The sequence below is a fragment of the Cenococcum geophilum genome (assembly GCF_001692895.1).
Source record: "Cenococcum geophilum 1.58 unplaced genomic scaffold K441scaffold_12, whole genome shotgun sequence".
In the NCBI taxonomy this organism is placed as follows: Eukaryota; Fungi; Ascomycota; class Dothideomycetes; order Gloniales; family Gloniaceae; genus Cenococcum; species Cenococcum geophilum.
In genome coordinates, this window is record NW_027137570.1 from 1,206,584 (window position 1) to 1,222,428 (window position 15,845).

The window sequence follows — 15,845 nt, forward strand, 5'->3', positions numbered from 1 at the left end:
TGCTATTAAATTGCTATAAATTACGGCAAATTATGGTCTCGTAGTTAGTCTTTATTTACTATGTTGGTGGAAATAGGTAGACGTATATAAGGTATTACGGAGGTGTTTTTAACATAGACCTTAGTCCTAATATTCTTTTATAATAATTAAGGTAATCCTTTAGTATCTGTATAGAGTCCTTAGTAGGCTAAGCTAGCTATTTAACTTTATATTAAAGCTTATTCTTAATAGAATTACAGCACAATATAGCTTTAACCTTATACCACTCGCCCACTACTTTAAAGTATTTAATTACGCCTAAATAGAAGCTCTTTTCTAGTAGTAGTCTATACTATAGCTTTAATAGGTTTATATAAAATACTAGATACATATAGGCTATAGATAGGGGTAGTTAGAGATAGTAAGCCAGCTTACTAATTTATTTCTTAATTTAAAAGGGACCTAGATATCTTATATTAAGCTTCTTTAATAGTTAATAAGTCTTAATATTTATTAAATATAATAGACCTTTTTTTTTCTTTTTTTTATATCTATTATATTATACTACGTATAATACTGCGTATACAGCCTCTAGGCTATAGCGCTATAGTTCTATATACATAAATCCTTTCTAAGCAGCTTTAAGTAGATGACTGGATTATATAAAAGGTAAAAAAGAAGTTACGCCTACTATATTATAATAAAATTCGAATAATAGTTTAAAACACAATAGATAGAAGGTCCTTACATTACTGACTGCCTGGCTTCATATACGCTTGTGGGTGCAGGATGAAGCTTGCTGCCACCTCCCTCATCTCATTAGCTTCGGGCGAATACTTATCTGCCATTTCTCTGTGCTCCAAACTCTTTAATGCCCAATTCGCACCTTCCTCCCACAGCTCAATTCTTCCGTGAGACAATGATGCCATGCGATAAGCTTGTGCAGAGTAGTCCACCAGACGCTCGGCTTCAACCAAGCCCACAAGCCCTAAACTCCTATTCACCAATCTTTGGGTTTTCTTCTTGCAACCACACCCAATCCGACCTTAGCACTCAACTCGCTTTCCAAACTCTCGATGAGTTGTCGAATCTCCGTACGCCTCGAATCGCTAACGATGGCATCTCCCATGCCAGCTGCACATGCTTCGCACTCGCACTTGAATCCATATTGATGCAATCTCATTGCCCTTTCCGCCTTCGTCCTCAGCAGGGGAATATGTGACACCAGTATTTCCTCGCCCTTGTTGATCTGACTTGCCGCATAGACAATGCGTTTCCCCAGTTGTTGACTCCAGAAGTATACGGCATTAGGTCGGCATGAGTGGTTTATTCGTGCCACTTTCGGGGAAAGACCAAAGGAGTCCCCCGTATTGAAGGCATTACTCCGGGATATGGGCATTAGATAGTCTTCTTCCGTGTTTAGCGCTTCGGTCAGGAAGACATGGGCGTGAAGTGAGAGGTAGAGGGATTGATCTTCCCCGGACAGTGAGAAAAAGGCAGTGCGTGAGCTGGACATCATAGCTTCCAGACACCTTCGACCATCTGGGGAGGAAGTACGGTACCAGTGGGGCTTCATGCACGATAGGTGTGCCAGGCTGAAGGGTGCGAGCTGCGAAAACGCCAAGGCCTTTGTTGGGGCTAGGCTTGATAATATAGACTTCCGGAGGGGCAGAGCAGGTGAAATTCTGTGTCTGCCATGATGGGATGTGAAAAAGATGTTGCGGTGGTAGTATTGGAATGTCACATGCTATCGTTAAAGTCAAACTAGTTGCTAGAAAGAAGATCAGAGAGGGAAACAGAATCTTGGAAAACATAGCGATGGGTTGGAGTTACATTTGGGCTTGCAAATGAGGTAGGGAAATGTTGAGAATGAGAATCGGGAGGCTTATACTTAAAGGACAGCCATCGAGGGTGTCAAATGAACGAAGAAGGGTTTCAAGGTGAACTCCGTGATTATCATTCTGAAGTGTGCTATTGGAACGAGAATCGGCCGAATTGAATATAATTGCGACATTCGGAAGTAAACGTTAAGAGAAATAAGATTCGAATCTCGTTGCATTGCGTAATGGGGTCTCAATCGCAAGAGTGCGCAAGATGGAAATCCGTGCGTTAATTATTTGTGCCGAGAGCAGTATGGCCAAAAATTACAATAAGCGAATTGAAATAAATCGATATCGGATACCGGATTATCCAATATTATTTTATTTTAATTCGCTTATCATAATATATATTAGATCGCACACTTTAACTTAAAATCTCTACTATATACTAGATTCTTCTAGTAATCACAGCTTTAGAGATTAATCTTAAGTCTTCTCTTTCTAAGGTTATATCTAAAACTATATTATTTATTTAATTAACTTTAAAATCTTAAAAGAATTGGTCTAATATTTATAATTTCTATTATACGGTACTAAAAGGAGAAGAGCGTAACTCTTATAGAAGATTACTTTATTTCTATAATTAATACGATTTTAAAGTAAGCTTAATAATAAACTTCTAGGGTTACTACTTATCCTAATATAGAATTTAAATTAAACTATATAAAAAGAATTATTATATAGTAGAAGTAGCTAAAGTATTATAATTAGTCTTTAATAAGCTATGGCTTAAAAACCACGATCTTAATAACGTGTTCTACTACTTAACTAGCAACACTACCAAACCAGCCACCCTAAAAACCCACCAAAAAATGGAAAAACTGCACCTTAATATCTTAGTAATGGTGTATAATTACAGCACCTGGTGTACTAACCGCGTATTTACGCGTTTGGTGCATTAACCACGTGCTTATAAAGCACTAACTAATTAGGGGGGACGCGTTAGTATATAGACTACGTAACCTACTTTAATAAAACGATAGTTACTACTATCTAAAAGAGCATATAATACTATACGTATTTCGTGCCCCTAGATATAACTTATTTATATTATTAAATTAATATAAACACTAATTAGTAAGTGCGCACAGATTAGCAATTACTTAATATCTCTCCCTAAGCGATACACGATAGCGACTACCCGTTTATATCCTAGTACGACCTACTAGAAGGTCGGAAGTTGGGGATTATAGACTATATTACAATCTCTATATACTTATTTAAGTCTTAGTACGGTTTATTAGAAGTTTATAAACGCGAATATAGACCTTTATAGAACCCTTTACTCTCCTATAAACTATTACGGACCTATTAATTGCCTTTATAGACTATTATAAGACCTCTTAAACTATTACTGACCCGTTAATTAATTTTACAGACCGTTATAAGACCTCCTTTACCTACTATAAGCTACTACCACCTGCTATAAGCTCCTTTTAACCCGTTACAGCTTATATAAATATACTACGCTATATAATATAGCAGATATAAGCAAGTAAATCAACGAAGGTTAAAAGAAGTGGAGTTAAGGAGTTAACCTTACGTCTATAAATGGCGTTAACGACTATATTAATTTTAAAATCCTTAAATACGGACACTTTAAGCTTCTAAATAACGATCTATAGGAATAATATAAGGAAGACTTTACGGACTTTATAGAAGCTATTTTTAAGGCTTATAACCTTATAACTACCTATAACCTATAAACCCTCTTACGTAACTAAGGTGTATAGGTTAAAAGGGATAAGCGAGTTACTATTACACGGTCTCTATATAATACCCTATATAAGGAGGACCAAACAGAATAAACTAAAGAGTAGATTTTAGATTATATTAAAACCAGTAAACTCTTTACCTCCTTTAAACTTAATAGGATCTTTAGTCTTATAGACGACCTATTTAACTAAAGTGGTTTTAAAATTAATTTTACGGACTAAAGTATACCTAACCCTTAAGTTATGGACTGTAATACCCCTATAAACTAAAATATAGACTAAAACCCTTTTGTTACTTAAGTTATAGATCCGCAAACTACCTAAATAAAGACTTATAGTAAGGAGCTAGCTAACCTAGCCAAGCTCTATACTAACGAATCTAAGTATATTAGTAAAAATAATAACTTTAACTTTAAACTAACTATCTTTACGGACCTCTATTAGAAGGCTAATATTCCTAAATAGGAGTTTAGCTAAGCCTACTTTATTATACTACGCGGCCTAGCCCTTAACTACTATTATACCAACCTTAAAAGTAACCCCCTTAGTATTCCCTTTAATAAGCTATATAAATCTATACGTAATTACTTTAAAGGGCTAGAATATAAGCATAATATCCTTATATAATAGAATGCGATTAAGTTATAAACCGTAATTAATAAGAATACCGAAAAATAGACTATAAATTCTTATTAAAGACCTTCGGTACCTATTGCACGGCCTTAATACTAAGCTTTAAATAGATAACTTCTTATATAATAAACTTATTATAGCTTACTAGGAAATAGAACCCTATAAGTACGCCTATTATAAGCCTATAGACACCTTAGCTAGCCTTATTAATAATTTACGGTCCTCTATTATAACATATAAAGTTTTAAACCCACTAGGTAGTACTTAAGCCTTTATTATAAACCTATAAAACCCATAAACTAACTTAGATGCCTACTTTACGGACCGCCGCTACTGCTAGTAGTGCCTATACTAACTAAGTCCTAACCGTAACTCCTATAGTAACTTCCGTATAAAAATATACCCCCATAGGCAAACCGGCTAGAAGTGCTTTATATACAGTAAGGAGGAATATTAGTTTATAAGGCATACCTAGAAAGAGCGTAATAAGTCTAAGAAGAGATTTAATAGTTAGATTAACTAGTTTATCCTAGACTATAAAGGAGAGGAAATAGAGGAGTCTCTTAACAAGTTAATGAAAGCCCTTATAATTAACTTTAATTTAAATACTTAGGAATAGGAGACCTTAGAGATATTTCTAACTACTTTTAGACCTTTTACAGACGGCTAAGCCTTTAATATTACAACCGTATTAGCTAACCGCTCCTTTATACACTTAATTACACCCAAAAACTAACCCGTAAGTATACTTATTAGACCTATTATAGATATTACGGGCCGTAAACAGGACCCATTTATATATATTACTATAGAACGCTATACCCCTAAAGAATTTTATGGCGTTATAATCAATATAAATACCTTTAAGAAGTCTACTATAGGTTACGGACAATACCTTATATATAAAACCACTATAAATAATAATACGGATATTAATATTATGTAAACTAGGGCTATAAACGTCTAATTTAGCATCGGCCTAACCGCATTAATTAGATTAGTTATAGTTAAGACTTTAATTAATCTAGTTAACTTCCACGTAGTAAAAGCGGACACCCCTTTCCTACTCTACCTTATGGATATAGATAGGTTATAGGTTTACTATAATAATATTATAGACACCCTAATTAGCCCCGCAATTGCCCTAGAAAGTAAGCATATTACTCTACTAATTATATAATAATTCAGACACCCGTTCCTTATATAGGGAGAGACTTTACAGACCTATATTTAGGAATCTTTTAACTATAACCCATGCTACCTTACTAGTACGGAAATCCACCGCCTATACTGCTGTTTCGGCTACCTATTAGCCGAAAAGCTGTATAAAGTCCTTAAACGCTTTAAACATAACAATATTAACAGAAAGGTAATTAACTACCCAACTAAATACCGCTCCTTCTGCTAGAAATACAGACGTTCCCTAGGCTAATTTAAGTTTACTCTTTATAAAGACCTTAATTTTAACTACTTAGTATACGTAGACATTATGTATATTAACGGCAGCCTAGTATTACATATAATTAATAAGGCAACCCGCTATTAAGCCACCCGTTAGTTATAAAATATATCCTTAAAATATACTTAGGATATTTTACGGACCTGCTAAATTAACACATACGTTAAACCCCTTAAGTATTTCATCTATAACGCTAGTAGGAACTTTATTAGTAAGGAATTCTAATAGTGTGGGAGGGTACGACCACTCTCAGATAGGAAAGTCACAGTGCTGTCTGTCTGTCTGTCGGTCGGTCGGTCGGTCGGTCGGTCGGTCGGTCGTCAGTCGTAATCAATCAGTAGGAAAGCAGTCAGTAAGAAGAAAGGAAAGAATGTATTCCCGGTCGGTTGTGATGTCCAAGAAGGAGGGAAGCCGAAGGCTCTATAAATACAGGAATATGCCAAGGCACTAAGCAGTGGCCTATTTTACCCCACCATAATAGTACGCTATGGCCATAGCTATTTTAATAAAAGCCATTCCAGTTAAGACGTATTAGTCTATTAGGCTTATTAAGTAAGCTTACCTAACTTTATAAAGAGCCTACTAGATTATTACAGACAAGTATAAGGATATTTAAAAGGAACTAGCTTTATAGATAGCTATAAAAGCCGTTAATAATACCGCTGGCCCTAACGGATTAGTACCTACCCTTTTAGTTTACGGAGCCTACCTAAGAATAGGTAACCTAAACCCTCCTACCCCGTCCGTCATGGAGTATACAGCTATAATACGGAAGGTAATAGCCGAAATAGTTAAGTTATAGACTAAACAGGCTGTTAGTAGCGCTTTATACTACTGTAACGGACCTAATATAACCTTAGTTTACGACCTTCCGCTTAATTCTAAAGTCCTTATATAGTAGAAAAGCGGCAGTTAAACTGGACCTTACTATTTACTAACTATAGAAAATAAAACATACTATATACAACTTCCTAATAAACTAACTAGGTTTAGAAGCATATCTATAAACCCCTATTTTTGGCCTAAAAATACCTATAACGTTAAACCAGATAAACTAAAAGCCCCTATTAAACTAGATAAATTAAAAACACCCATTAAACTAGATAAACTAGAAGCACCCCTGCCTACTTTAGAAGACCCCTAGAAACTTACTAAACCTACTAAACCTGCTATAAAGCGTAGTTAAGGACGCCCCTAAATGCACCCTATAACTAAAAACCCCATAATAAAGAATTACTTAACCTCTATAGGCACATTTGTAAGGCAACCTCTACCCGCGGATATATTAGTTCTAGTATAGGAATCCCCTTTTACGGACTTATAACGCAAAGAGATTAATAAACTACTTAAAAAGGGCGTCTTTATAGTTGTAATAGAGAGAGACGTTCCATAAGGCGTCCGTATATTTAACTTACGCTTTATTAATAAAATTAAGCACCTTAGTACTAATAAAGCCTTTAAAAAGTTAAGGCTCATTATATAAGCTTATAATAACTAAGGAAAGGACTTAGTCCTTATATAATCGCCTACAACCTAATAAGTTAGTTAATGGATTATACTTATACTTATACCTAGACTATAACAAATTAAACCTATAGCCCTTTATTTACGGGATATCTTATAAGCCTATATACAGTCCAATACCTACCTAAGTAGAGATATCTTTATATAATCACCCTATAAGCTTAACTTATAACTAGGAATAATTTTATAGGTTATAAAACCCCTTTACGGAGTACCGGAAGCCAGAAACCATTGGTTTAAGATATATTACTAGCATTATATTAGTAAACTTAAAATGGAATAGTTAACCTACAACTCCTACCTCCTATACACCCAATTAAACGGCCTTAGTATTATTAGACTCTAAATAGACGATACCCTCTTTTTAGCGGACTAGACTTTTATGGACGCTAAAGAGACTAAATTGTAAAAGGCTAAGTTCCTAGTAAAGCTATAAAAGTAGTTAACTAAGCAGACTCTAATTAAGTTTAATAGAGGTTTAATTATATAAAAGGGTAACCTAATTAAGCTAACTTAGGAACGCTAAGCTTAAAACCTAAAGCCTATTATAGTAAAGCTTATGGACCTTACTAGTTCCCGCAAAGAGACCTATAAGACCGTAAATATAAAGGACTAATACGTTGCATAGCGTGTAAGAGGCGTCTATATTACTATAGTCTGTTAACCTAAATCTGCCTATAATTTATCCTTTACGGCCCAGGCAATAGATTTATAAAAGGAAAATATTAAGCAGCTCAATAAGCGCATTTAGTGGCAAATTAACAATGCAGTAAGGGGACTTACTTTTATACTACTAGACCTAAATTCCCTTAACTTACTAGTATTTACGGACGCCTCCTTTGCTAATAATAGGGACCTATTATTATAAATTAGCTTTATAATTGTACTTACGGACTATAATTAGGACGTAAATATATTATACTAATCTTTAATTAAATGTAAATAAGTAACCCGCAGTATACTAGCTTCTAAACTATATATACTAGCTTATGGCTTTAATATAATAATAATTCATTGCTTAACGTCCGATTCGGATCCCTATTGGGCCCACGCGGACTACTCCTTATTTATATGTAGGGAGAAAACTCTATTTAAGAAAAATGAGAAAACCCCGTAATCCATCTCCCCGCCTTTTGGGACTCGCCTGCTTAGCGCCTGCGAGTCACCTATGGTGCTCTTCTACCTTACTTTTTAACCTCCTTGGGAACCACTGCTGCCGTGACAAGCCTACGGACGCGCTAGTATCGCAAACTTAACTCTACTACTGTAGAGTCATCAGGGGGCGCCTGCTTCTCGCCCCTTTGCCTTTTATTACCATTTCCTTTTATTACCATTTCCTTTGCAACCCGGAACTGGTCTAGTATATTTTGGCTAATAAGCCACTGGGTGACCGCCTTAAGACCTTTTTGTGTTAAGAGCAGTGTATTATAGTTCTCTATGCTAGCTACTAAGAGCATTACTTCTTAGTTGGTGCGTAGGGGGCATAACAGTATTATATGTTTTGGTGTCTGTCTTAGCCAACCATATTCGCATCTTGGGCTACCTACTAGGACACCTACTTAGTAGAGCCAATCTTTTAGACCTATTATTCCTGTTCTTAGAAGTATTACTATTATATTTTCTGCCTTTGTTAGGCCTTCTCAGAGCCCTTAGGTGTTTACCCCCTATAGCGTTAACTATGCTACGGCTTAGGTTCCTCTTATCTAATACAGCCTCTATACCTTTAACTTTTATGCGCCTCTCTAATATTGGTCCAACCAGTATTATATTATGGTGGATGGTTTCCTAGTACTCTTTTATGCTCTACTTTGGCTCCTTTTTCTCTCTTACTGTTGTCTTTACTGGTCTCTTACGCGTCTTCTTTCCTCCTCTATATGGGCCTGGGCCCTAATACGGCACTATTCTTCTTCTGCTTTCTCTACCTGTTTCTCTAATATCTCTTCCCTACTTTAGGGTTGTTGGTTTGCTCTCCTGCGGGGTACCCTAAGGTCGCTCTATAGTTTGTTTAGGCGTATCTTAATATACTTTATGACATTAGAGTTACGCTCCCTTTGCACCCTTTACATTGCAGCGGCTTCAATATATAATTGTAGGGGGGGGATATTAGCTTCCTTCTCAAGCAGTGCTGTAGCTGTTCGCTTATACCCGCCTATTATGCTCCAGAGGCAAGCTATTTGGACCTTTTGGAGTGGTTTAAGGAGTGATTTAGGGGGGCCTTTCTCGGTTTCTCCTATGGCCCAAATACTGGATCTATACGTCATGGTTGGCCGGACAACTGCTGTGTATAGTAGGCGTAACCTCTAGAAGCATGGACCCTATGTGGAATTAACGATCCTAGACATTGCGATGTACTGTGCTTGGCCCTTGCGGGCTGCTTGTGCCGCATGTGCGCTCTACTAGAGCTTGCTGTCTACCTATACTCCTAATACCCTTAGGCCTTGAACTGGTTAACCCCTAAAGCCTTAAATATAAATTGCATGCTAGAGATCTGTAGATTGGTTGCGTTTTCTTATAAAATGGATTAGCTGGTATTTCTCTAGTGAGAATTGGACTCTATGTCGTCTTGCCCATTCTATGCAGGTGTCGTAGGCTTTCTCTAGTGTTCTGCAATTCTCTGCGGCTGTTGGGCCGTATATAATTAGGTTTGTGTCGTCAACGAAGCGTATCCCCTAGGTCGCCCCTTCCTTAAAGGAGTCGGGTAGGTTGCTTACAAAGAAAAGGAAGAGTATGGGCGAGAGGGGTGATCCTTGTGGTATTCCTGTTGCAACCGCGATGGGGGGGCTCTGGTATCCGCTGAAGACTAGAGATGTTTCTTTCCGGCCTATAAACCCTTGAATAAATTGTATGATCCATTCTGGGAAGCCCTTTGCCCTAAGGATGTATAGGAGGCGCTCGTGGGGTACGTTGTCATAGGCACCACCGACGTCTAAGCTAAGCATTGATACTACGAAGTCCCTTCGCATCGCCCATGCAGATTTGATGGTGGTATGGCTTTAATATAGCAGCTGCAATTAAATTAACAATCTAGAAGATTCTATAATTGGAGCAGTTACCCCTAGTTTTATATACTAATTTAAAGTCCCTTTATAACTACCTAGTTAAACTAGGTACAATATAAGAGAAGAGGCTTATATTAGGCCTATAAACAGTATAAGATTATAGAGGTTAAATAAATTAGCGGCGGAAATAACCTAGTAGACGCTATAACTAAGGCAAAGCCGTGTTAAGCTCTTAAAACCCTAATTAACATAAATAAGCTTAATTTAAAGGTTATAGAATAGGTAGAACAAGACTAATAGAGCACTTATAGTTTATTTACGGTCTGTTAAAAGGCTATACAGTTTATTTTACGGGCCGTAAGTAGGACTTACGGCTAGCTTAAAGCACCGTTTAGAAGGTAGCTCAGAAGGCACCTTAGGAGGGATTTTCCTATATATTTCCTTTATATTTTACAGTTCTATTAAAGCAATTACGGAGGCTATATACAAGCGGCTCTATTTTTAAGTGCCGCTAGTATATAATTACAGCACCTAGTGTACCAACCGCGTGTTTACGCGTTTGGTGTACTAACTATATACTTATAAAGCACTAACTAATTAGGGGGGACGCGTTAGTATATAGACTACATAACCTACTTTAATAGAACGATTGTCACCACCATCTAAAAGAGCATACGATACTATACGTATTTCGTGCCCCTAGATACAACTTACTTATATTATTAAATTGATATAAACAAACGGCTTAATAATAAATTCCAAAATTTTATAATTAGCCTTTTATACCTATTTAAACCCTTTTATTAGGTTTAAAAAATAATCTATTAAGTAGCTCTAGAGATATCGTAATTTAGCTTAAAATTAAGGGCTAAAGCCCAATATCTTAATAATAGCCAGGCTTATTACGCTAGAATTTTATTAAGAGTCTTAACGTAGGCATAAAAGGCTAATTTTGGAATTTTGGAATTTATTATTAAGCCATTATTAAGATATTAAGGTGCAGTGTTTTTAATTTTTGGTAGGTTTTTAGGGTAGCTAGTTTAGTGGTATTACTAGTTAAGTAGTGGAATATGTTAATAAAATCCTTAGAGAAGTAATTAATAAAAAGGTTATTAAAACAACTCTCCTTAATCTTATTATTATATAAAATTTCTCCTTTTAAATTATTTAAAGTTAAGAGTTTTAGATATTTTATTACGCTTTTAATTAATAAGCTATTAGAATACTTCCTGCTTTTTATATAACTCTTGTTTAGAAAATAAAAGATAAGTTTATCCTTAATAAGGATATTATATAATGGGTTATTTAATCCATAATTATATAAATCTATTTTAGTATAGATATCTAAACGTCTTTAAGTAATAACCCCTATCTTATAGTCTGTGGCTACTTTATTAATATAAAAGAATATATTTGTAATATCCTACTTACTTTACCTTAGGTAGTAGGCTATAGCAGAGAGCATTAATAGCTTACTCTTCTTCTAGTTTTATAAAATTTTGGTATTATATAATAGATTAAAGCGATTATTAGAGATAATTCTTATATAAATAATACACTCTATTAAATAATTAGTACCTACCTCTTAGAGTATAAGAAGATTTCTTAAAGTGCAACTTATTAGCGTATCCGCTGCTAGGGATACGTTATTAATCTTATTATTTAGGCATTTATTTTTATAGATAGTAAAGAGATTAGCTTTATCCTATTATATAATAAAGAAAAAGAGGAAAGCTTTAAAGAGCTAACTAAAAAGAAGATAAAGGATAGAGATGCGAAGTTTTAAGCTTTTAAGGTCCTTAGAAAGCTCTATAATATTATTATTTATATTTAAAGTAGTTTAGGTTATATAAAGCAGTTTTAAAATTAAGCTAAAAGAAGAATTTCTCTTAATTATTATATAAGATAGAATAGCTAGTAGACTATACTAGATATTACTCTTACTCTTTAAGAGTAGGTTAACTAGTATATCTCTAATAATCTTAATATAATTAATAAAGGGGACTAGGTATAGCTTTATATAATATATAAGTTTTTAGCTACTTTTAAATTAGTAACTCTAAAGCTTAAAGGAGAAGATATAATACTTAAAAAGGTTCTTATTATTATTATCGGGAATGAGGCAAGCGGTCGTCACGTAACGCCACGGCACTAGCGTAGCGAGGAGTCTTAAGCTCCTCGCCCTTCCTTATTCCAATCAATAAGCTTTATTAACTAACATCACTATAACCTACTTAAGTAGTTATTATTGGTAAGTTACCCTATATAACTAATACTAATTAGTGGTTAAATATATAGTTAACTATAGAGCAGCTAGGTTTTCGAATAGAAGAGATAGTCTTATATAGGGGTGCTATATACGCTTATATGGAATAGATCCCGGCGATACTATACTACCTTAAACTTGCGGAAAACTAGTAATAGAAGTATTACTAAGTACTAGGAGATACTAAGTTGCGTCTATTATATAGAATAACCACATTTACAAAGATTTGGTTAAGTACTTTAGGTTAAAAGTATTACTAAACCTAAGGTCCTAAGTTAATATCTAAAACGCGTTAAACAACCACCGTAATACCCTCTATGTACCTTCGCAGACTATAGGATTATAATTACTACCTAATTATACGTTAAACAACCTTTAAAAACAGCTATTATGGCATTAACCTACCTAAAGAAGTACGAGGACGATATTAACCCAGAGATATAGAACACCGATATAACTAACCTTAAAGATATTAAGCAGCAAGACTTAAACGGATTCTTATTACACCGTATAGCACACTATAAAGACAGCAAATATAATAATACTATACTATAGTACTGTATAAGGGAGGGCTTTATTAAATAGATAAAGGGAATATAGGCTCCTATAAAGAAGGATATTATATAAAACTTCCGTAACTTCTTATAGGAGTACGGAGTCTTTATACCTATAGATAAGGGTACTATTAGAGATAATATTTAGGAGCAGGTTATTAACGCAAAAGAAGAGCATAAATAGACTCTATAAGAGATTAAGTACCAACTACGCACTATAAGGAAGCTTAACTCACAATAAAATCTAAGCAATACACCTTTAGAGATAAATCTACCTCTACCTTTAACTCCTCTGTATCTAATTTAACCCGTAACTTTAACTTTAAATACTATACCCCAATAAGAGCAGGCACAGGATCTTATTACTTTATAATTTACTAACCTTTAGACTCCACTAATTAGACCTACGTCCCTACTACAGCTTATAATATAACCCCTACCTCCTCTATTTTAATCTTAAATTAGAGGTAGTTTAAAATTACTTATAGAGCTCGCGAAACTCTATTTAGATTAGGAGAAGAAGTTTAGTAGGGAATTATATAATGTTCTTAATTCGAAACTACGTATTTTCTATAACTATTACTAAAAGGTAAAAATAGAGTCTAATTAATACTATAACGTCTATTCCATTATACTTAAGGGCCAAGCTAGTACCTTCTATTATAATTATTTAGTAGAAAAAGGATATAATTTTAACCGTATAATATATAAGTTAAGATACCACTTTAAAATAGAAGAGAAAAAGTAGCAGTATATATTAGAATGGAGAGAGACTACCTTCTTAAGGATTATTACTACAAACCTAGGTATCCCTTAGCTTAATTATCTTTAAAAGCTCTTTAATTAACTTTAGATAATTTAGCGTGGTTTATCTAAATTATATTAAGAGGATTTCAGCCTACGTAATTAAGTTATTAGCGTATATTAAGGCGTTAAAGAATATAACCTTACTCTTTTTAATCCTGCAAATACTTATAAAAGAGTATATACTTAATTAAAATCTTCTATTAGCACCGCTTTACGCTCTTAAAAAGTACAGCAATTTAACGCCTAACTCTAATATACTTTAATCGACCCGCCTAACTAATATAATTATAACTAGACTAATTAAATATATAGTAGCCGTAGTAGGTAATACGGTAAAGGGTATAACTAATAACTATAAGATAAAGGTGGAGGTCCTTATGGAGGTTTATTTTAAAGTAATTACTAAAAAAAGTACTACGTTTATAAGAAACCAAATTACTAGTTAACTAGGTATTCTCTTAATAAATAAAAGGAGGCATATAATAAGTTTCGCTAAAGTATAAGAAATATTAAAAATTATAAGATTACTATAGCCTACTTCTAAAGCTTCCTAGTTTAATATAAAGGCGTAAAAGATCTTAAGGGTAAGGCTAATAAGGCTAAATAGCTCCTTATAGATATAGAAATTAAGGACTACTTACCTAACTAATACTTTACTAAGTATGGTAAGGTAGATAGCATATAAACTATTGCTATTCTTAATAACTAATCTATACTCCATTCTATTATAAAGTTAGATATCTTTAATAAGCTAAAGGAGAGCTTCGCGTTCTCCTTTAACAATAAATACTTAGTAAATATCTTTTATAGTATTATACCAGATACTAGAGCCGCAGGAGTATCTATAGTAAGAGAACCTTAAGTTTAAGCCCTTTAGCAGCTTAATAACTCTATTTAGATTAACTATTTAACGGCAGGCTAATATACGATTTATTTTAGTAAGGGTACTATAATCTCTCTTAGCACAATTAGGGTCTAAACCCCCTTAGGGTATATTACTTTCTATATTATTCCTACAAATACTCTATTTCTATTTTATATTAGAGATATAGATAAATTAAGTGTTAAGCTTAATAACCTTAAGAATATACTTATATAGGGAGATAGTTGGGTACCTATTATATGTAAGTAGGGTTACCCTTAGCTACTCCTTTAATAACTAGAAAAGAGTATTACTTAGAGCCATTTAACTAAGTTAGAGTTACGTTAACTATACCATTTTTTAGCCACCTATCTATTTACTAATTACTTAGGGTTTTTTTAGCAAGTAGGCTATAAAGTTAAGGTTAAGGCAATTAAGCATCTTATAAAGTACTACTATTACTACTAAATAAACTAGAAGTCCCCTAGCCGATTTAAGTTCACCCTTAAAAATAACTATAACTTTAACTTCTGTATTATTATTAATGTTATATATCTTAGCGGCAAGCCAGTACTTTAAGTTATTAACTTTTTAACCTCCTTCTAAGCCGTATAATTCTTAAGGGATATATTAGCTAGGAACGTATAGGATACCCTTTAATTATACTAGATCGATATTTACCTAAAACCCCTTAATTAAATCGTCTATAATATAAAAAAGAATTTCTTATCTATAGAGTTTTAATAATAGATAAAGGCAATTGCAATTAAGGTTAAGGAAGTCCCTATTAAGGTATATAATAGTATTAGAAAAGTAGAGTAATATTACGCGCTATTACGCCGCGTATATAAGATTATCTCTTTAAAACTAGAGGATATTAGCAAAGAACTTACCTTATAAATAACTATTAAAGCTATTAATAATTCCGCTAGCCCAGATAGACTTATACCCATATTATTAGTCTTTAGCGCCTACCCTTAAATAACTAATAATTCTTTACTATCTCCCTCTATTATATAATAAGCTAAAGCTATTCGTAAGGTAATAAAGGAGGTGCAATATCTCTACGCTATATGCTAGGTTAATAACGCATTAGGAATAAGAAATGGCCTAAATACCTTAACTACGCTTAATCTGCTACTCTAGTCTAAGGTACGCATATAGTAT

The 15,845-nt window shown here is 34.0% G+C and overlaps 1 protein-coding gene across 1 annotated transcript; it reads right to left on the bottom strand.

Annotated features, from left to right (window-relative positions):
* Positions 1-728: 728 nt before the first annotated feature.
* K441DRAFT_685788 (uncharacterized protein) lies at positions 729-1,793 on the bottom strand (the record flags this gene model as incomplete). The annotated part of the gene is made up of 3 exons (XM_067651923.1): positions 729-967; positions 1,015-1,549; positions 1,599-1,793. The coding sequence occupies 3 exons, from the start codon at positions 1,791-1,793 to the stop codon at positions 729-731; spliced, it is 969 nt and encodes a 322-aa protein (XP_067506186.1).
* Between the last annotated feature and the right edge of the window lie 14,052 nt (positions 1,794-15,845).